Genomic DNA, 24,974 nt, shown 5'->3' with positions numbered 1-24,974 from the left:
GAGCCGGGTATAGGCCTCGGTCTGTTCCCAGACAGCATATAGAGCTTTATATGGACACATGATAGATCCGGGTATAGGCCACGGTCTGTTCCCACACAGACAGCATATAGAGCTTTATATGGACACATGATAGAGCCGGGTATAGGCCACGGTCTGTTCCCAGACAGCATATAGAGCTTTATATGGACACATGATAGAGCTGGGTATAGGCCATGGTCTGTTCCCAGACAGCATATAGAGCTTTATATGGACACATGATAGAGCCAGGTATAGGCCACGGTCTGTTCCCAGACAGCATATAGAGCTTTATATGGACACATGATAGAGCCAGGTATAGGCCACGGTCTGTTCCCAGACAGCATATAGAGCTTTATATGGACACATGATAGAGCCAGGTATAGGCCACGGTCTATTCCCAGACAGCATATAGAGCTTTATATGGACACATGATAGAGCCGGGTATAGGCCACAGTCTGTTCCCAGACAGCATATAGAGCTTTATATGGACACATGATAGAGCTGGGTATAGGCCATGGTCTGTTCCCAGACAGCATATAGAGCTTTATATGGACACATGATAGAGCCAGGTATAGGCCACGGTCTGTTCCCAGACAGCATATAGAGCTTTATATGGACACATGATAGAGCCAGGTATAGGCCACGGTCTGTTCCCAGACAGCATATAGAGCTTTATATGGACACATGATAGAGCCAGGTATAGGCCACGGTCTATTCCCAGACAGCATATAGAGATTTATATGGACACATGATAGAGCCGGGTATAGGCCTCGGTCTATTCCCAGACAGCATATAGAGCTTTATATGGACACATGATAGATCCGGGTATAGGCCACGGTCTGTTCCCACACAGACAGCATATAGAGCTTTATATGGACACATGATAGAGCCGGGTATAGGCCACGGTCTGTTCCCAGACAGCATATAGAGCTTTATATGGACACATGATAGAGCCAGGTATAGGCCACAGTCTGTTCCCAGACAGCATATAGAGCTTTATATGGACACATGATAGAGCCGGGTATAGGCCACGGTCTATTCCCAGACAGCATATAGAGCTTTATATGGACACATGATAGAGCCAGGTATAGGCCATGGTCTATTCGCAGACAGCATATAGAGCTTTATATGGATACATGATAGAGCCAGGTATAGGCCACGGTCTGTTCCCAGACAGCATATAGAGCTTTATATGGACACATGATAGAGGCAGGTATAGGCCCAGTCTGTTCCCAGACAGCATATAGAGCTTTATATGGACACATGATAGAGCCGGGTATAAGCCCAGTCTGTTCCCAGACAGCATATAGAGCTTTATATGGACACATGATAGAGCCAGGTATAGGGCATGGTCTATTCCCAGACAGCATATAGAGCTTTATATGGACACATGATAGAGCCAGGTATAGGCCACGGTCTTTTCCCAGACAGCATATAGAGCTTTATATGGACACATGATAGAGCCAGGTATAGGCCACGGTCTGTTCCCAGACAGCATATAGAGCTTTATATGGACACATGATAGAGATGGGTATAGGCCACGGTCTGTTCCCAGACAGACAGCATATAGAGCTTTATATGGACACATGATAGAGCCGGGTATAGGCCATGGTCTGTTCCCAGACAGCATATAGAGCTTTATATGGACACATGATAGAGCCGGGTATAGGCCATGGTCTGTTCCCAGACAGCATATAGAGCTTTATATGGACACATGATAGAGCCGGGTATAGGCCATGGTCTGTTCCCAGACAGCATATAGAGCTTTATATGGACACATGATAGAGCCGGGTATAGGCCATGGTCTGTTCCCAGACAGCATATAGAGCTTTATATGGACATGATAGAGCCCGGTATAGGCCACAGTCTGTTCCCAGACAGCAGATAGAGCTTTATATGGACACATGATAGAGCCAGGTATAGGCCACGGTCTGTTCCCAGACAGCATATAGAGCGTTATATGGACACATGATAGAGCCAGGTATAGGCCATGGTCTATTCCCAGACAGCATATAGAGCTTTATATGGACACATGATAGAGCCAGGTATAGGCCACAGTCTGTTCCCAGACAGCAGATAGAGCTTTATATGGACACATGATAGAGCCAGGTATAGGCCACGGTCTATTCCCAGACAGCATATAGAGCTTTATATGGGCACATGATAGAGCCAGGTATAGGCCACGGTCTGTTCCCAGATAGCATATAGAGCTTTATATGGGCACATGATAGAGCCAGGTATAGGCCACGGTCTGTTCCCAGACAGCATATAGAGCTTTATATATGGACACATGATAGAGCCGGGTATAGGCCACGGTCTGTTCCCAGACAGCATATAGAGCTTTATATGGACACATGATAGAGCCAGGTATAGGCCACGGTCTATTCCCAGACAGCATAGAGCTTTATATGGACACATGGTAGAGCCAGGTATAGGCCACGGTCTGTTCCCAGACAGCATATAGAGCTTTATATGGACACATGATAGAGCCGGGTATAGGCCACGGTCTATTCCCAGACAGCATAGAGCTTTATATGGACACATGGTAGAGCCAGGTATAGGCCATGGTCTGTTCCCAGACAGCATATAGAGCTTTATATGGACACATGATAGAGCCAGGTATAGGCCACGGTCTGTTCCCAGACAGCATATAGAGCTTTATATGGACACATGATAGAGCTGGGTATAGGCCATGGTCTGTTCCCAGACAGCATATAGAGCTTTATATGGACACATGATAGAGCCAGGTATAGGCCACGGTCTGTTCCCAGACAGCATATAGAGCTTTATATGGACACATGATAGAGCTGGGTATAGGCCATGGTCTGTTCCCAGACAGCATATAGAGCTTTATATGGACACATGATAGAGCCAGGTATAGGCCACGGTCTGTTCCCAGACAGCATATAGAGCTTTATATGGACACATGATAGAGCCAGGTATAGGCCACGGTCTGTTCCCAGACAGCATATAGAGCTTTATATGGACACATGATAGAGCCAGGTATAGGCCACGGTCTATTCCCAGACAGCATATAGAGATTTATATGGACACATGATAGAGCAGGGTATAGGCCTCGGTCTATTCCCAGACAGCATATAGAGCTTTATATGGACACATGATAGATCCGGGTATAGGCCACGGTCTGTTCCCACACAGACAGCATATAGAGCTTTATATGGACACATGATAGAGCCGGGTATAGGCCACGGTCTGTTCCCAGACAGCATATAGAGCTTTATATGGACACATGATAGAGCCAGGTATAGGCCACGTTCTATTCCCAGACAGCATAGAGCTTTATATGGACACATGGTAGAGCCAGGTATAGGCCACGGTCTATTCCCAGACAGCATATAGAGCTTTATATGGACACATGATAGAGCCAGGTATAGGCCACGGTCTGTTCCCAGACAGCATATAGAGCTTTATATGGACACATGATAGAGCCAGGTATAGGCCACGGTCTGTTCCCAGACAGCATATAGAGCTTTATATGGACACATGATAGAGCCAGGTATAGGCCACGGTCTGTTCCCAAACAGCATATAGAGCTTTATATGGACACATGATAGAGCCAGGTATAGGCCACGGTCTATTTCCAGACAGCATATAGAGATTTATATGGACACATGGTAGAGCCAGGTATAGGCCACGGTCTGTTCCCAGACAGCATATAGAGCTTTAAATGGACACATGATAGAGCCATATATAGGCCGTGATCTGTTCCCAGACAGCATATAGAGCTTTATATGGGCACATGATAGAGCCGGGTATAGGCCACGATCTGTTCCCAGACAGCATATAGAGCTTTATATGGACACATGATAGAGCCGGGTATAGGCCATGGTCTGTTCCCAGACAGCATATAGAGCTTTATATGGGCACATGATAGAGCCGGGTATAGGCCACGGTCTGTTCCCAGACAGCATATAGAGCTTTATATGGGGACATGATAGAGCCAGGTATAGGCCACGGTCTGTTCCCAGACAGCATATAGAGCTTTATATGGACATGATAGAGCCAGGTATAGGCCACGGTCTGTTCCCAGACAGCAGATAGAGCTTTATATGGACATGATAGAGCCAGGTATAGGCCACGGTCTGTTCCCAGACAGCAGATAGAGCTTTATATGGACACATGATAGAGCCAGGTATAGGCCACGGTCTGTTCCCAGACAGCATATAGAGCTTTATATATGGACACATGATAGAGCTGGGTATAGGCCATGGTCTGCTCCCAGACAGCATATAGAGCGTTATATGGACACATGATAGAGCCAGGTATAGGCCACGGTCTGTTCCCAGACAGCATATAGAGCTTTATATGGACACATGATAGAGCCAGGTATAGGCCACGGTCTGTTCCCAGACAGCATATAGAGCTTTATATGGGCACATGATAGAGCCAGGTATAGGCCACGGTCTCTTCCCAGACAGCATATAGAGCTTTATATGGGCACATGATAGAGCTGGGTATAGGCCACGGTCTGTTCCCAGACAGCATATAGAGCTTTATATGGGCACATGATAGAGCCAGGGATCGGCCACGGTCTGTTCCCAGACAGCATATAGAGCTTTATATGGACACATGATAGAGCCAGGTATAGGCCCCGGTCTATTCCCAGATAGCATATAGAGCTTTATATGACACATGATAGAGCTGGGTATAGGCCACGGTCTGTTCCCAGACAGCATACAGAGCTTTATATGGACACATGATAGAGCCGGGTATAGGCCACGGTCTGTTCCCAGACAGACAGCATATAGAGCTTTATATGGACACATGATAGAGCTGGGTATAGGCCATGGTCTGTTCCCAGACAGCATATAGAGCTTTATATGGGCACATGATAGAGCCGGGTATAGGCCACGGTCTGTTCCCAGACAGCATATAGAGCTTTATATGGACACATGATAGAGCCAGGTATAGGCCACGGTCTGTTCCCAGACAGCATATAGAGCTTTATATGGACACATGATAGATCCGGGTATAGGCCACGGTCTGTTCCCAGACAGCATATAGAGCTTTATATGAACACATGATAGAGCCAGGTATAGGCCACGGTCTGTTCCCAGACAGCATATAGAGCTTTATATGGACACATGATAGAGCCGGGTATAGGTCACGGTCTGTTCCCAGACAGCATATAGAGCTTTATATGGACACATGATAGAGCCGGGTATAGGCCACGGTCTGTTCCCAGACAGCATATAGAGCTTTATATGGACACATGATAGAGCTGGGTATAGGCCACGGTCTATTCCCAGACAGCATATAGAGATTTATATGGACACATGATAGAGCCAGGTATAGGCCTCGGTCTATTCCCAGACAGCATATAGAGCTTTATATGGACACATGATAGATCCGGGTATAGGCCACGGTCTGTTCCCACACAGACAGCATATAGAGCTTTATATGGACACATGATAGAGCCGGGTACAGGCCACGGTCTGTTCCCAGACAGCATATAGAGCTTTATATGGACACATGATAGAGCCAGGTATAGGCCACGGTCTATTCCCAGACAGCATAGAGCTTTATATGGACACATGGTAGAGCCAGGTATAGGCCACGGTCTATTCCCAGACAGCATATAGAGCTTTATATGGACACATGATAGAGCCAGGTATAGGCCACGGTCTGTTCCCAGACAGCATATAGAGCTTTATATGGACACATGATAGAGCCAGGTATAGGCCACGGTCTGTTCCCAAACAGCATATAGAGCTTTATATGGACACGTGATAGAGCCAGGTATAGGCCACGGTCTATTTCCAGACAGCATATAGAGATTTATATGGACACATGGTAGAGCCAGGTATAGGCCACGGTCTGTTCCCAGACAGCATATAGAGCTTTATATGGACACATGATAGAGCCAGGTATAGGCCATGGTCTGTTCCCAGACAGCATATAGAGCTTTATATGGGCACATTATAGAGCCGGGTATAGGCCACGGTCTGTTCCCAGACAGCATATAGAGCTTTATATGGACACATGATAGAGCCGGGTATAGGCCACGGTCTGTTCCCAGACAGCATAGAGCTTTATATGGACACATGGTAGAGCCAGGTATAGGCCACGGTCTATTCCCAGACAGCATATAGAGCTTTATATGGACACATGATAGAGCCAGGTATAGGCCACGGTCTGTTCCCAGACAGCATATAGAGCTTTATATGGACACATGATAGAGCCAGGTATAGGCCACGGTCTGTTCCCAAACAGCATATAGAGCTTTATATGGACACATGATAGAGCCAGGTATAGGCCACGGTCTATTTCCAGACAGCATATAGAGATTTATATGGACACATGGTAGAGCCAGGTATAGGCCACGGTCTGTTCCCAGACAGCATATAGAGCTTTATATGGACACATGATAGAGCCAGGTATAGGCCATGGTCTGTTCCCAGACAGCATATAGAGCTTTATATGGGCACATGATAGAGCCGGGTATAGGCCACGATCTGTTCCCAGACAGCATATAGAGCTTTATATGGACACATGATAGAGCCGGGTATAGGCCATGGTCTGTTCCCAGACAGCATATAGAGCTTTATATGGGCACATGATAGAGCCGGGTATAGGCCACGGTCTGTTCCCAGACAGCATATAGAGCTTTATATGGGGACATGATAGAGCCAGGTATAGGCCACGGTCTGTTCCCAGACCGCAGATAGAGCTTTATATGGACATGATAGAGCCAGGTATAGGCCACGGTCTGTTCCCAGACAGCAGATAGAGCTTTATATGGACACATGATAGAGCCAGGTATAGGCCACGGTCTATTCCCAGACAGCATATAGAGCTTTATATGGACACATGATAGAGCCAGGTATAGGCCACGGTCTATTCCCACAGAGCCTATAGAGCTTTATATGGACACATGATAGTGCCGGGTATAGGCCACGGTCTGTTCCCAGACAGCATATAGAGCGTTATATGGACACATGATAGAGCCAGGTATAGGCCACGGTCTGTTCCCAGACAGCATATAGAGCGTTATATGGACACATGATAGAGCCAGGTATAGGCCACGGTCTGTTCCCAGACAGCATATAGAGCGTTATATGGACACATGATAGAGCCAGGTATAGGCCACGGTCTGTTCCCAGACAGCATATAGAGCTTTATATGGACACATGATAGAGCCAGGTATAGGCCACGGTCTGTTCCCAGACAGCATATAGAGCTTTATATGGGCACATGATAGAGCCAGGTATAGGCCACGGTCTGTTCCCAGACAGCATATAGAGCTTTATATGGGCACATGATAGAGCTGGGTATAGGCCACGGTCTGTTCCCAGACAGCATATAGAGCTTTATATGGGCACATGATAGAGCCAGGGATCGGCCACGGTCTGTTCCCAGACAGCATATAGAGCTTTATATGGACACATGATAGAGCCAGGTATAGGCCCCGGTCTATTCCCAGATAGCATATAGAGCTTTATATGACACATGATAGAGCTGGGTATAGGCCACGGTCTGTTCCCAGACAGCATACAGAGCTTTATATGGACACATGATAGAGCCGGGTATAGGCCACGGTCTTTTCCCAGACAGACAGCATATAGAGCTTTATATGGACACATGATAGAGCTGGGTATAGGCCATGGTCTGTTCCCAGACAGCATATAGAGCTTTATATGGACACATGATAGAGCCGGGTATAGGCCACGGTCTGTTCCCAGACAGCATATAGAGCTTTATATGGACACATGATAGAGCCAGGTATAGGCCACGGTCTGTTCCCAGACAGCATATAGAGCTTTATATGGACACATGATAGATCCGGGTATAGGCCACGGTCTGTTCCCAGACAGCATATAGAGCTTTATATGAACACATGATAGAGCCAGGTATAGGCCACGGTCTTTTCCCAGACAGCATATAGAGCTTTATATGGACACATGATAGAGCCGGGTATAGGTCACGGTCTGTTCCCAGACAGCATATAGAGCTTTATATGGACACATGATAGAGCCGGGTATAGGCCACGGTCTGTTCCCAGACAGCATATAGAGCTTTATATGGACACATGATAGGGCTGGGTATAGGCCACGGTCTATTCCCAGACAGCATATAGAGATTTATATGGACACATGATAGAGCCAGGTATAGGCCTCGGTCTATTCCCAGACAGCATATAGAGCTTTATATGGACACATGATAGATCCGGGTATAGGCCACGGTCTGTTCCCACACAGACAGCATATAGAGCTTTATATGGACACATGATAGAGCCGGGTACAGGCCACGGTCTGTTCCCAGACAGCATATAGAGCTTTATATGGACACATGATAGAGCCAGGTATAGGCCACGGTCTATTCCCAGACAGCATAGAGCTTTATATGGACACATGGTAGAGCCAGGTATAGGCCACGGTCTATTCCCAGACAGCATATAGAGGTTTATATGGACACATGATAGAGCCAGGTATAGGCCACGGTCTGTTCCCAGACAGCATATAGAGCTTTATATGGACACATGATAGAGCCAGGTATAGGCCACGGTCTGTTCCCAAACAGCATATAGAGCTTTATATGGACACATGATAGAGCCAGGTATAGGCCACGGTCTATTTCCAGACAGCATATAGAGCTTTATATGGACACATGGTAGAGCCAGGTATAGGCCACGGTCTGTTCCCAGACAGCATATAGAGCTTTATATGGACACATGATAGAGCCAGGTATAGGCCATGGTCTGTTCCCAGACAGCATATAGAGCTTTATATGGGCACATTATAGAGCCGGGTATAGGCCACGGTCTGTTCCCAGACAGCATATAGAGCTTTATATGGACACATGATAGAGCCGGGTATAGGCCACGGTCTGTTCCCAGACAGCATAGAGCTTTATATGGACACATGGTAGAGCCAGGTATAGGCCACGGTCTATTCCCAGACAGCATATAGAGCTTTATATGGACACATGATAGAGCCAGGTATAGGCCACGGTCTGTTCCCAGACAGCATATAGAGCTTTATATGGACACATGATAGAGCCAGGTATAGGCCACGGTCTGTTCCCAAACAGCATATAGAGCTTTATATGGACACATGATAGAGCCAGGTATAGGCCACGGTCTATTTCCAGACAGCATATAGAGATTTATATGGACACATGGTAGAGCCAGGTATAGGCCACGGTCTGTTCCCAGACAGCATATAGAGCTTTATATGGACACATGATAGAGCCAGGTATAGGCCATGGTCTGTTCCCAGACAGCATATAGAGCTTTATATGGGCACATGATAGAGCCGGGTATAGGCCACGATCTGTTCCCAGACAGCATATAGAGCTTTATATGGACACATGATAGAGCCGGGTATAGGCCATGGTCTGTTCCCAGACAGCATATAGAGCTTTATATGGGCACATGATAGAGCCGGGTATAGGCCACGGTCTGTTCCCAGACAGCATATAGAGCTTTATATGGGGACATGATAGAGCCAGGTATAGGCCACGGTCTGTTCCCAGACCGCAGATAGAGCTTTATATGGACATGATAGAGCCAGGTATAGGCCACGGTCTGTTCCCAGACAGCAGATAGAGCTTTATATGGACACATGATAGAGCCAGGTATAGGCCACGGTCTATTCCCAGACAGCATATAGAGCTTTATATGGACACATGATAGAGCCAGGTATAGGCCACGGTCTATTCCCAGAGAGCCTATAGAGCTTTATATGGACACATGATAGTGCCGGGTATAGGCCACGGTCTGTTCCCAGACAGCATATAGAGCGTTATATGGACACATGATAGAGCCAGGTATAGGCCACGGTCTGTTCCCAGACAGCATATAGAGCTTTATATGGGCACATGATAGAGCCAGGTATAGGCCACGGTCTGTTCCCAGACAGCATATAGAGCTTTATATGGGCACATGATAGAGCCAGGGATCGGCCACGGTCTGTTCCCAGACAGCATATAGAGCTTTATATGGACACATGATAGAGCCAGGTATAGGCCCCGGTCTATTCCCAGATAGCATATAGAGCTTTATATGACACATGATAGAGCTGGGTATAGGCCACGGTCTGTTCCCAGACAGCATACAGAGCTTTATATGGACACATGATAAAGCCGGGTATAGGCCACGGTCTGTTCCCAGACAGACAGCATATAGAGCTTTATATGGACACATGATAGAGCCAGGTATAGGCCCCGGTCTGTTCCCAGACAGACAGCATATAGAGCTTTATATGGACACATGATAGAGCTGGGTATAGGCCATGGTCTGTTCCCAGACAGCATATAGAGCTTTATATGGACACATGATAGAGCCAGGTATAGGCCACGGTCTGTTCCCAGACAGCATATAGAGCTTTATATGGACACATGATAGATCCGGGTATAGGCCACGGTCTGTTCCCACACAGACAGCATATAGAGCTTTATATGGACACATGATAGAGCCGGGTATAGGCCACTGTCTGTTCCCAGACAGCATATAGAGCTTTATATGGACACATGATAGAGCCAGGTATAGGCCACGGTCTATTCCCAGACAGCATAGAGCTTTATATGGACACATGGTAGAGCCAGGTATAGGCCACGGTCTATTCCCAGACAGCATATAGAGCTTTATATGGACACATGATAGAGCCAGGTATAGGCCACGGTCTGTTCCCAGACAGCATATAGAGCTTTATATGGACACATGATAGAGCCAGGTATAGGCCACGGACTGTTCCCAAACAGCATATAGAGCTTTATATGGACACATGATAGAGCCAGGTATAGGCCACGGTCTATTTCCAGACAGCATATAGAGATTTATATGGACACATGGTAGAGCCAGGTATAGGCCACGGTCTGTTCCCAGACAGCATATAGAGCTTTATATGGACACATGATAGAGCCAGGTATAGGCCATGGTCTGTTCCCAGACAGCATATAGAGCTTTATATGGGCACATGATAGAGCCGGGTATAGGCCACGGTCTGTTCCCAGACAGCATATAGAGCTTTATATGGACACATGATAGAGCCGGGTATAGGCCACGGTCTGTTCCCAGACAGCATAGAGCTTTATATGGACACATGGTAGAGCCAGGTATAGGCCACGGTCTATTCCCAGACAGCATATAGAGCTTTATATGGACACATGATAGAGCCAGGTATAGGCCACGGTCTGTTCCCAGACAGCATATAGAGCTTTATATGGACACATGAGAGAGCCAGGTATAGGCCACGGTCTGTTCCCAAACAGCATATAGAGCTTTATATGGACACATGATAGAGCCAGGTATAGGCCACGGTCTATTTCCAGACAGCATATAGAGATTTATATGGACACATGGTAGAGCCAGGTATAGGCCACGGTCTGTTCCCAGACAGCATATAGAGCTTTATATGGACACATGATAGAGCCAGGTATAGGCCATGGTCTGTTCCCAGACAGCATATAGAGCTTTATATGGGCACATGATAGAGCCGGGTATAGGCCACGATCTGTTCCCAGACAGCATATAGAGCTTTATATGGACACATGATAGAGCCGGGTATAGGCCATGGTCTGTTCCCAGACAGCATATAGAGCTTTATATGGGCACATGATAGAGCCGGGTATAGGCCACGGTCTGTTCCCAGACAGCATATAGAGCTTTATATGGACATGATAGAGCCAGGTATAGGCCACGGTCTGTTCCCAGACAGCAGATAGAGCTTTATATGGACATGATAGAGCCAGGTATAGGCCACGGTCTGTTCCCAGACAGCAGATAGAGCTTTATATGGACACATGATAGAGCCAGGTATAGGCCACGGTCTGTTCCCAGACAGCATATAGAGCTTTATATATGGACACATGATAGAGCTGGGTATAGGCCATGGTCTGCTCCCAGACAGCATATAGAGCGTTATATGGACACATGATAGAGCCAGGTATAGGCCACGGTCTGTTCCCAGACAGCATATAGAGCTTTATATGGGCACATGATAGAGCCAGGTATAGGCCACGGTCTGTTCCCAGACAGCATATAGAGCTTTATATGGGCACATGATAGAGCCAGGTATAGGCCACGGTCTGTTCCCAGACAGCATATAGAGCTTTATATGGGCACATGATAGAGCTGGGTATAGGCCACGGTCTGTTCCCAGACAGCATATAGAGCTTTATATGGACACATGATAGAGCCAGGTATAGGCCCCGGTCTATTCCCAGATAGCATATAGAGCTTTATATGACACATGATAGAGCTGGGTATAGGCCACGGTCTGTTCCCAGACAGCATACAGAGCTTTATATGGACACATGATAGAGCCGGGTATAGGCCACGGTCTGTTCCCAGACAGACAGCATATAGAGCTTTATATGGACACATGATAGAGCTGGGTATAGGCCATGGTCTGTTCCCAGACAGCATATAGAGCTTTATATGGACACATGATAGAGCCGGGTATAGGCCACGGTCTGTTCCCAGACAGCATATAGAGCTTTATATGGACACATGATAGAGCCAGGTATAGGCCACGGTCTGTTCCCAGACAGCATATAGAGCTTTATATGGACACATGATAGATCCGGGTATAGGCCACGGTCTGTTCCCAGACAGCATATAGAGCTTTATATGAACACATGATAGAGCCAGGTATAGGCCACGGTCTGTTCCCAGACAGCATATAGAGCTTTATATGGACACATGATAGAGCCGGGTATAGGTCACGGTCTGTTCCCAGACAGCATATAGAGCTTTATATGGACACATGATAGAGCCGGGTATAGGCCACGGTCTGTTCCCAGACAGCATATAGAGCTTTATATGGACACATGATAGAGCTGGGTATAGGCCACGGTCTATTCCCAGACAGCATATAGAGATTTATATGGACACATGATAGAGCCAGGTATAGGCCTCGGTCTATTCCCAGACAGCATATAGAGCTTTATATGGACACATGATAGATCCGGGTATAGGCCACGGTCTGTTCCCACACAGACAGCATATAGAGCTTTATATGGACACATGATAGAGCCGGGTACAGGCCACGGTCTGTTCCCAGACAGCATATAGAGCTTTATATGGACACATGATAGAGCCAGGTATAGGCCACGGTCTATTCCCAGACAGCATAGAGCTTTATATGGACACATGGTAGAGCCAGGTATAGGCCACGGTCTATTCCCAGACAGCATATAGAGCTTTATATGGACACATGATAGAGCCAGGTATAGGCCACGGTCTGTTCCCAGACAGCATATAGAGCTTTATATGGACACATGATAGAGCCAGGTATAGGCCACGGTCTGTTCCCAAACAGCATATAGAGCTTTATATGGACACATGATAGAGCCAGGTATAGGCCACGGTCTATTTCCAGACAGCATATAGAGATTTATATGGACACATGGTAGAGCCAGGTATAGGCCACGGTCTGTTCCCAGACAGCATATAGAGCTTTATATGGACACATGATAGAGCCAGGTATAGGCCATGGTCTGTTCCCAGACAGCATATAGAGCTTTATATGGGCACATTATAGAGCCGGGTATAGGCCACGGTCTGTTCCCAGACAGCATATAGAGCTTTATATGGACACATGATAGAGCCGGGTATAGGCCACGGTCTGTTCCCAGACAGCATAGAGCTTTATATGGACACATGGTAGAGCCAGGTATAGGCCACGGTCTATTCCCAGACAGCATATAGAGCTTTATATGGACACATGATAGAGCCAGGTATAGGCCACGGTCTGTTCCCAGACAGCATATAGAGCTTTATATGGACACATGATAGAGCCAGGTATAGGCCACGGTCTGTTCCCAAACAGCATATAGAGCTTTATATGGACACATGATAGAGCCAGGTATAGGCCACGGTCTATTTCCAGACAGCATATAGAGATTTATATGGACACATGGTAGAGCCAGGTATAGGCCACGGTCTGTTCCCAGACAGCATATAGAGCTTTATATGGACACATGATAGAGCCAGGTATAGGCCATGGTCTGTTCCCAGACAGCATATAGAGCTTTATATGGGCACATGATAGAGCCGGGTATAGGCCACGATCTGTTCCCAGACAGCATATAGAGCTTTAAATGGACACATGATAGAGCCAGGTATAGGCCACGGTCTGTTCCCAAACAGCATATAGAGCTTTATATGGACACATGATAGAGCCAGGTATAGGCCACGGTCTGTTCCCAGACAGCATATAGAGCTTTATATGGACACATGATAGAGCCAGGTATAGGCCACGGTCTGTTCCCAGACCGCAGATAGAGCTTTATATGGACATGATAGAGCCAGGTATAGGCCACGGTCTGTTCCCAGACAGCAGATAGAGCTTTATATGGACACATGATAGAGCCAGGTATAGGCCACGGTCTATTCCCAGACAGCATATAGAGCTTTATATGGACACATGATAGAGCCAGGTATAGGCCACGGTCTATTCCCAGAGAGCCTATAGAGCTTTATATGGACACATGATAGTGCCGGGTATAGGCCACGGTCTGTTCCCAGACAGCATATAGAGCGTTATATGGACACATGATAGAGCCAGGTATAGGCCACGGTCTGTTCCCAGACAGCATATAGAGCTTTATATGGGCACATGATAGAGCCAGGTATAGGCCACGGTCTGTTCCCAGACAGCATATAGAGCTTTATATGGGCACATGATAGAGCCAGGGATCGGCCACGGTCTGTTCCCAGACAGCATATAGAGCTTTATATGGACACATGATAGAGCCAGGTATAGGCCCCGGTCTATTCCCAGATAGCATATAGAGCTTTATATGACACATGATAGAGCTGGGTATAGGCCACGGTCTGTTCCCAGACAGCATACAGAGCTTTATATGGACACATGATAGAGCCGGGTATAGGCCACGGTCTGTTCCCAGACAGACAGCATATAGAGCTTTATATGGACACATGATAGAGCCAGGTATAGGCCCCGGTCTGTTCCCAGACAGACAGCATATAGAGCTTTATATGGACACATGATAGAGCTGGGTATAGGCCATGGTCTGTTCCCAGACAGCATATAGAGCTTTATATGGACACATGATAGAGCCGGGTATAGGCCACGGTCTGTTCCCAGACAGCATATAGAGCTTTATATGGACACATGATAGAGCCAGGTATAGGCCACGGTCTGTTCCCAGACAGCATATAGAGCTTTATATGGACACATGATAGATCCGGGTATAGGCCACGGTCTGTTCCCACACAGACAGCATATAGAGCTTTATATGGACACATGATAGAGCCGGGTATAGGCCACTGTCTGTTCCCAGACAGCATATAGAGCTTTATATGGACACATGATAGAGCCAGGTATAGGCCACGGTCTATTCCCAGACAGCATAGAGCTTTATATGGACACATGGTAGAGCCAGGTATAGGCCACGGTCTATTCCCAGACAGCATATAGAGCTTTATATGGACACATGATAGAGCCAGGTATAGGCCACGGTCTGTTCCCAGACAGCATATAGAGCTTTATATGGACACATGATAGAGCCAGGTATAGGCCACGGTCTGTTCCCAAACAGCATATAGAGCTTTATATGGACACATGATAGAGCCAGGTATAGGCCACGGTCTATTTCCAGACAGCATATAGAGATTTATATGGACACATGGTAGAGCCAGGTATAGGCCACGGTCTGTTCCCAGACAGCATATAGAGCTTTATATGGACACATGATAGAGCCAGGTATAGGCCATGGTCTGTTCCCAGACAGCATATAGAGCTTTATATGGGCACATGATAGAGCCGGGTATAGGCCACGATCTGTTCCCAGACAGCATATAGAGCTTTATATGGACACATGATAGAGCCGGGTATAGGCCATGGTCTGTTCCCAGACAGCATATAGAGCTTTATATGGGCACATGATAGAGCCGGGTATAGGCCACGGTCTGTTCCCAGACAGCATATAGAGCTTTATATGGGGACATGATAGAGCCAGGTATAGGCCACGGTCTGTTCCCAGACCGCAGATAGAGCTTTATATGGACATGATAGAGCCAGGTATAGGCCACGGTCTGTTCCCAGACAGCATATAGAGCTTTATATGGACACATGGTAGAGCTGGGTATAGGCCACGGTCTGTTCCCAGACAGCATATAGAGTATTATATGGACACATGGTAGAGCCAGGTATAGGCCACGGTCTGTTCCCAGACAGCATATAGAGCTTTATATGGACACATGATAGAGCCAGGTATAGGCCACGGTCTGTTCCCAGACAGCATATAGAGCTTTATATGGACACATGATAGAGCCGGGTATAGGCCACGGTCTGTTCCCAGACAGCATATAGAGCTTTATATGAACACATGATAGAGCCAGGTATAGGCCACGGCCTATTCCCAGACAGCATAGAGCTTTATATGGACACATGATAGAGCCAGGTATAGGCCACGGTCTGTTCCCAGACAGCATATAGAGCTTTATATGGACACATGATAGAGCCAGGTATAGGCCACGGTCTGTTCCCAGACAGCATATAGAGCTTTATATGAACACATGATAGAGCTTTATATGGACACATGATAGAGCCAGGTATAGGCCACGGTCTGTTCCCAGACAGCATATAGAGCTTTATATGGACACATGATAGAGCCAGGTATAGGCCACGGTCTGTTCCCAGACAGCATATAGAGCTTTATATGGACACATGATAGAGCCAGGTATAGGTCACGGTCTGTTCCCAGACAGCATATAGAGCTTTATATGGACACATGATAGAGCCAGGTATAGGCCACGGTCTGTTCCCAGACAGCATATAGAGCGTTATATGGACACATGATAGAGCCAGGTATAGGCCACGGTCTATTCCCAGACAGCATATAGAGCATTATATGGACACATGATAGAGCCAGGTATAGGCCACGGTCTGTTCCCAGACAGCATATAGAGCTTTATATGGACACATGATAGAGCCAGGTATAGGCCATGGTCTGTTCCCAGACAGCATATAGAGCTTTATATGGACACATGATAGAGCCAGGTATAGGCCATGGTCTGTTCCCAGACAGCATATAGAGCTTTATATGGACACATGATAGAGCCAGGTATAGGCCATGGTCTGTTCCCAGACAGCATATAGAGCTTTATATGGACACATGATAGAGCCGGGTATAGGCCATGGTCTGTTCCCAGACAGCATATAGAGCTTTATATGGACACATGATAGAGCCAGGTATAGGCCACGGTCTATTTCCAGACAGCATATAGAGCTTTATATGGACACATGATAGAGTCGGGTATAGGCCACGGTCTATTTCCAGACAGCATATAGAGCTTTATATGGACACATGATAGAGCCGGGTATAGGCCACGGTCTGTTCCCAGACAGCATATAGAGCTTTATATGGACACATGATAGAGCCAGGTATAGGCCACGGTCTGTTCCCAGACAGCATATAGAGCTTTATATGGACACATGATAGAGCCGGGTATAGGCCACGGTCTGTTCCCAGACAGCATATAGAGCTTTATATGAACACATGATAGAGCCAGGTATAGGCCACGGCCTATTCCCAGACAGCATAGAGCTTTATATGGACACATGATAGAGCCAGGTATAGGCCACGGTCTGTTCCCAGACAGCATATAGAGCTTTATATGGACACATGATAGAGCCAGGGATCGGCCACGGTCTGTTCCCAGACAGCATATAGAGCTTTATATGGGCACATGATAGAGCCAGGGATCGGCCACGGTCTGTTCCCAGACAGCATATAGAGCTTTATATGGACACATGATAGAGCCAGGTATAGGCCCTGGTCTATTCCCAGATAGCATATAGAGCTTTATATGACACATGATAGAGCTGGGTATAGGCCATGGTCTGTTCCCAGACAGCATACAGAGCTTTATATGGACACATGATAGAGCCGGGTATAGGCCACGGTCTGTTCCCAGACAGACAGCATATAGAGCTTTATATGGACACATGATAGAGCCAGGTATAGGCCCCGGTCTGTTCCCAGACAGACAGCATATAGAGCTTTATATGGACACATGATAGAGCTGGGTATAGGCCATGGTCTGTTCCCAGACAGCATATAGAGCTTTATATGGACACATGATAGAGCTGGGTATAGGCCATGGTCTGTTCCCAGACAGCATATAGAGCTTTATATGGACACATGATAGAGCCGGGTATAGGCCACGGTCTGTTCCCAGACAGCATATAGAGCTTTATATGGACACATGATAGAGCCAGGTATAGGCCACGGTCTGTTCCCAGACAGCATATAGAGCTTTATATGGACACATGATAGAGCCGGGTATAGGTCACGGTCTGTTCCCAGACAGCATATAGAGCTTTATATGGACACATGATAGAGCCAGGTATAGGCCACGGTCTGTTCCCAGACAGCATATAGAGCTTTATATGGACACATGATAGAGCCGGGTATAGGCCACGGTCTGTTCCCAGACAGCATATAGAGCTTTATATGGACACATGATAGAGCCAGGTATAGGCCACGGTCTGTTCCCAGACAGCATATAGAGCTTTATATGGATACATGATAGAGCCGGGTATAGGCCACGGTCTGTTCCCAGACAGCATATAGAGCTTTATATGGGCACATGATAGAGCCAGGTATAGGCCACGGTCTGTTCCCAGACAGCATATAGAGCTTTATATGGACACATGATAGAGCCAGGTATAGGCCACGGTCTGTTCCCAGACAGCATATAGAGCTTTATATGGACACATGATAGAGCCAGGTATAGGCCACGGTCTGTTCCCAGACAGCATATAGAGCTTTATATGGACACATGATAGAGCCAGGTATAGGTCACGGTCTGTTCCCAGACAGCATATAGAGCTTTATATGGACACATGATAGAGCCAGGTATAGGCCACGGTCTGTTCCCAGACAGCATATAGAGCGTTATATGGACACATGATAGAGCCAGGTATAGGCCACGGTCTATTCCCAGACAGCATATAGAGCATTATATGGACACATGATAGAGCCAGGTATAGGCCATGGTCTGTTCCCAGACAGCATATAGAGCTTTATATGGACACATGATAGAGCCAGGTATAGGCCATGGTCTGTTCCCAGACAGCATATAGAGCTTTATATGGACACATGATAGAGCCAGGTATAGGCCATGGTCTGTTCCCAGACAGCATATAGAGCTTTATATGGACACATGATAGAGCCAGGTATAGGCCATGGTCTGTTCCCAGACAGCATATAGAGCTTTATATGGACACATGATAGAGCCAGGTATAGGCCATGGTCTGTTCCCAGACAGCATATAGAGCTTTATATGGACACATGATAGAGCCGGGTATAGGCCATGGTCTGTTCCCAGACAGCATATAGAGCTTTATATGGACACATGATAGAGCCAGGTATAGGCCACGGTCTATTTCCAGACAGCATATAGAGCTTTATATGGACACATGATAGAGTCGGGTATAGGCCACGGTCTATTTCCAGACAGCATATAGAGCTTTATATGGACACATGATAGAGCCGGGTATAGGCCACGGTCTGTTCCCAGACAGCATATAGAGCTTTATATGGACACATGATAGAGCCAGGTATAGGCCACGGTCTGTTCCCAGACAGCATATAGAGCTTTATATGGACACATGATAGAGCCGGGTATAGGCCACGGTCTGTTCCCAGACAGCATATAGAGCTTTATATGAACACATGATAGAGCCAGGTATAGGCCACGGCCTATTCCCAGACAGCATAGAGCTTTATATGGACACATGATAGAGCCAGGTATAGGCCACGGTCTGTTCCCAGACAGCATATAGAGCTTTATATGGACACATGATAGAGCCAGGGATCGGCCACGGTCTGTTCCCAGACAGCATATAGAGCTTTATATGGGCACATGATAGAGCCAGGGATCGGCCACGGTCTGTTCCCAGACAGCATATAGAGCTTTATATGGACACATGATAGAGCCAGGTATAGGCCCTGGTCTATTCCCAGATAGCATATAGAGCTTTATATGACACATGATAGAGCTGGGTATAGGCCATGGTCTGTTCCCAGACAGCATACAGAGCTTTATATGGACACATGATAGAGCCGGGTATAGGCCACGGTCTGTTCCCAGACAGACAGCATATAGAGCTTTATATGGACACATGATAGAGCCAGGTATAGGCCCCGGTCTGTTCCCAGACAGACAGCATATAGAGCTTTATATGGACACATGATAGAGCTGGGTATAGGCCATGGTCTGTTCCCAGACAGCATATAGAGCTTTATATGGACACATGATAGAGCTGGGTATAGGCAATGGTCTGTTCCCAGACAGCATATAGAGCTTTATATGGACACATGATAGAGCCGGGTATAGGCCACGGTCTGTTCCCAGACAGCATATAGAGCTTTATATGGACACATGATAGAGCCAGGTATAGGCCACGGTCTGTTCCCAGACAGCATATAGAGCTTTATATGGACACATGATAGAGCCGGGTATAGGTCACGGTCTGTTCCCAGACAGCATATAGAGCTTTATATGGACACATGATAGAGCCAGGTATAGGCCACGGTCTGTTCCCAGACAGCATATAGAGCTTTATATGGACACATGATAGAGCCGGGTATAGGCCACGGTCTGTTCCCAGACAGCATATAGAGCTTTATATGGACACATGATAGAGCCAGGTATAGGCCACGGTCTGTTCCCAGACAGCATATAGAGCTTTATATGGATACATGATAGAGCCGGGTATAGGCCACGGTCTGTTCCCAGACAGCATATAGAGCTTTATATGGGCACATGATAGAGCCAGGTATAGGCCACGGTCTGTTCCCAGACAGCATATAGAGCTTTATATGGACACATGATAGAGCCGGGTATAGGCCACGGTCTGTTCCCAGACAGCATATAGAGCTTTATATGGGCACATGATAGAGCCAGGTATAGGCCACGGTCTGTTCCCAGACAGCATATAGAGCTTTATATGGACACATGATAGAGCCGGGTATAGGCCACGGTCTGTTCCCAGACAGCATATAGTGCTTTATATGGCCACATGATAGAGCCAGGTATAGGCCACGGTCTGTTCCCAGACTGCATATAGAGCTTTATATGGACACATGATAGAGCCGGGTATAGGCCACGGTCTGTTCCCAGACAGCATATAGAGCTTTATATGGACACATGAAAGAGCCAGGTATAGGCCACGGTCTATTCCCAGACAGCATATAGAGCTTTATATGGACACATGATAGAGCCAGGTATAGGCCACGGTCTATTCCCAGACAGCATAGAGCTTTATATGGACACATGGTAGAGCCAGGTATAGGCCACGGTCAATTCCCAGACAGCATATAGAGCTTTATATGGACACATGATAGAGCCAGGTATAGGCCACGGCCTATTCCCAGACAGCATATAGAGCTTTATATGGACACATGATAGAGCCAGGTATAGGCCACGGTCTGTTCCCAGACAGCATATAGAGCTTTATATGGACACATGATAGAGCCAGGTATAGGCCACGGTCTGTTCCCAGACAGCATATAGAGCTTTATATGGACACATGATAGAGCCGGGTATAGGCCACGGTCTATTCCCAGACAGCATATAGAGCTTTATATGGACACATGATAGAGCCGGGTATAGGCCACGGTCTGTTCCCAGACGGCATATAGAGCTTTATATGGACACATGATAGAGCCGGGTATAGGCCACGGTCTGTTCCCAGACAGCATATAGAGCTTTATATGGACACATGATAGAGCCAGGTATAGGCCACGGTCTGTTCCCAGACAGCATATAGAGCTTTATATGGACACATGATAGAGCCAGGTATAGGCCACGGTCTGTTCCCAGACAGCATATAGAGCGTTATATGGACACATGATAGAGCCAGGTATAGGCCACGGTCTATTCCCAGACAGCATATAGAGCATTATATGGACACATGATAGAGCCAGGTATAGGCCATGGTCTGTTCCCAGACAGCATATAGAGCTTTATATGGACACATGATAGAGCCAGGTATAGGCCACGTTCTGTTCCCAGACAGCATATAGTGCTTTATATGGACACATGATAGAGCCAGGTATAGGCCATGGTCTGTTCCCAGACAGCATATAGAGCTTTATATGGACACATGATAGAGCCAGGTATAGGCCACGGTCTATTTCCAGACAGCATATAGAGCTTTATATGGACACATGATAGAGCCAGGTATAGGCCCCGGTCTGTTCCCGGACAGCATATAGAGCTTTATATGGACACATGATAGAGCCGGGTATAGGCCACGGTCTGTTCCCAGACAGCATATAGAGCTTTATATGGACACATGATAGAGCCAGGTATAGGCCACAGTCTGTTCCCAGACAGCATATAGAGCTTTATATGGACACATGATAGAGCCAGGTATAGGCCCCGGTCTGTTCCCGGACAGCATATAGAGCTTTATATGGACACATGGTAGAGCCGGGTATAGGCCACGGTCTGTTCCCAGACAGCATATAGAGCTTTATATGGACACATGATAGAGCCAGGTATAGGCCACGGTCTGTTCCCAGACAGCATATAGAGCTTTATATGGACACATGATAGAGCCAGGTATAGGCCACGGTCTGTTCCCAGACAGCATATAGAGCTTTATATGGACACATGATAGAGCCAGGTATAGGCCACGGTCTATTCCCAGACAGCATAGAGCTTTATATGGACACATGATAGAGCCAGGTATAGGCCACGGTCTGCTCCCAGACAGCATATAGAGCTTTATATGGACACATGATAGAGCCAGGTATAGGCCACGGTCTATTCCCAGACAGCATAGAGCTTTATATGGACACATGATAGTGCCAGGTATAGGCCACGGTCTGCTCCCAGACAGCATATAGAGCTTTATATGGACACATGATAGAGCCAGGTATAGGCCACGGTCTGTTCCCAGACAGCATATAGAGCTTTATATGGACACATGGTAGAGCCGGGTATAGGCCACGGTCTGTTCCCAGACTGCATATAGAGCTTTATATGGACACATGATAGAGCCAGGTATAGGCCACGGTCTGTTCCCAGACAGCATATAGAGCTTTATATGGACACATGGTAGAGCCGGGTATAGGCCACGGTCTGTTCCCAGACTGCATATAGAGCTTTATATGGATTGGACACATGATAGAGCCAGGTATAGGCCACGGTCTATTCCCAAGACAGCATATAGAGCATTATATGGACACATGATAGAGCCGGGTATAGGCCACGGTCTGATCCCAGACAGCATATAGAGCTTTATATGGACACATGATAGAGCCGGGTATAGGCCACGGTCTGTTCCCAGACAGCATATAGAGCTTTATATGGACACAAAAGGGATTAATATAAACTGCAAGCATAAAGTAGAAGATAACTGACCTCAGTGGGTCCAGCAATAGGTTTGAGCGCCTCTGTGTCAGTATGACGTGAGCCTTGCTTTAAATAGGCAGAGAGGTTAAACTGACAGGACTGAAGTCCAATCAGGAAGTGTTTGGTAACAGGAGGTGTGACTAACTTTGCACAGGAAGTGAGTCTTTCCAGTGGGATAGTTACCCAGCAGTGGCCGGACAGTGTAATGGCCAAGGGCTCTGCCTCTGACACAGGTGACCCAAGTTCAAAACCCGGCTCTGCCAGTTCAGCAAGCCAGCACATAATTCAGTAGTGTAGGTTTTTTAGACAATTCATGTAACTTCAAGCAATGGATGTTCGTATAAAGATGTCACTCAGGACCGGTTCTAGACTATTTGCTGCCTGAGGCACACTTGTGAGGATGCGCCCCTCCCCCCCAACCTACTTCCTGATTTGGAATGATCGCACAGCACCTGACAATTTCCTCTCCTTCATTTAATGTTCTCACGTGACATGCTGCAGCTGAACACAATACACACTGGCTGGCTGTGACAAACATACTGCTCACCCTCAGCCTCTCCATTCCTCCGCAGGAAGGTACACACCTTGCTTCATGAGAGAACCGGCCCCAGCCCGCTATGCTGCAAGGAGCGACCGTAGTGTGCATAGCGGCCTCTCAATGATAAAATAACCCCTTTTTCTGCAAAAATCATATTTTACTGCAGTCATTTTCGACTAGTCACAAGATTCTGTTTTACCGATTTCCGATAAATATTTTTTGTAATTTTTGCTTTCTCTAATGCATAAAAATGACAAATACTTCTTAGAAATCGGAAAATCGTGAATCAGAAAAAAAAGAAAATCGGAAATCGCCATTGGCAGAAATGAAAATTTCCCTACTGCTCATCAAACAGGTCACATGACTTCTTTCCTCTGCAGCTCCTGAACCCACTGTAACCACACCTAACTCCGATAGTGGCTCCTCCTCCGATCACCCCACAGAAGATGGCTCCTCCTCCGATCACCGCACAGAAGATGGCTCCTCCTCCGATCACCCCAGAGAAGATGGCTCCTCCTCCGATCACCCCAGAGAAGATGGCTCCTCCTCCATTCACCCCAGAGAAGATGGCTCCTCCTCCGATCACCCCAGCGAAGATGGCTCCTCCTCCGATCACCCCAGAGAGGGTGGCTCCTCCTCCGATCATGCCAAAGAGGGTGGCTCCTCCTCCGATCACACCAAAGAGGGTGGCTCCTCCTCTGATCATGCCAAAGAGGGTGGCTCCTCCTCTGATCATGCCAAAGAGGGTGGCTCCTCCTCTGATCATGCCAAAGAGGGTGGCTCCTCCTCCGATCATGCCAAAGAGGGTGGCTCCACCTCCGATCATGCCAAAGGGGTTGGTTCCTCCTCCAATCAGCCAGGACAAGGTATGAGTTATAAACATTGTGCTGTATCAGTCTTGTGTGTATCATGTCTTGTGTGATTGAAGTACAGGACGTCAGCTGTGCACTCAGGAATATCTCTCTCCATATTTTCACCATAATAGAATGAGGTCTCTGATGTCTGTCATGTCTCACAAATTCCCTCACCCACCGCTCTGGTCATACTCTTGACCTC

At 47.1% G+C, this 24,974-nt stretch overlaps 1 protein-coding gene across 1 annotated transcript in view; it reads left to right on the top strand.

The window, feature by feature from the left end:
• LOC137544736 (uncharacterized) overlaps positions 1–24,974 on the top strand; it is a 241,526-nt gene that overhangs the window by 153,022 nt on the left and 63,530 nt on the right. The window contains exon 6 of the mRNA XM_068265829.1: positions 24,299–24,784. Coding sequence (XP_068121930.1) covers positions 24,299–24,784 — 486 coding nt within the window. The remainder of the gene's footprint in view (positions 1–24,298; positions 24,785–24,974) is intronic.

Source organism: Hyperolius riggenbachi, chromosome 1, assembly GCF_040937935.1.
Source record: "Hyperolius riggenbachi isolate aHypRig1 chromosome 1, aHypRig1.pri, whole genome shotgun sequence".
Classification (NCBI taxonomy): Eukaryota; Metazoa; Chordata; class Amphibia; order Anura; family Hyperoliidae; genus Hyperolius; species Hyperolius riggenbachi.
Note: the sequence above shows the minus strand (reverse complement) of the source record. Positions and strands in the feature narration are given on the sequence as shown.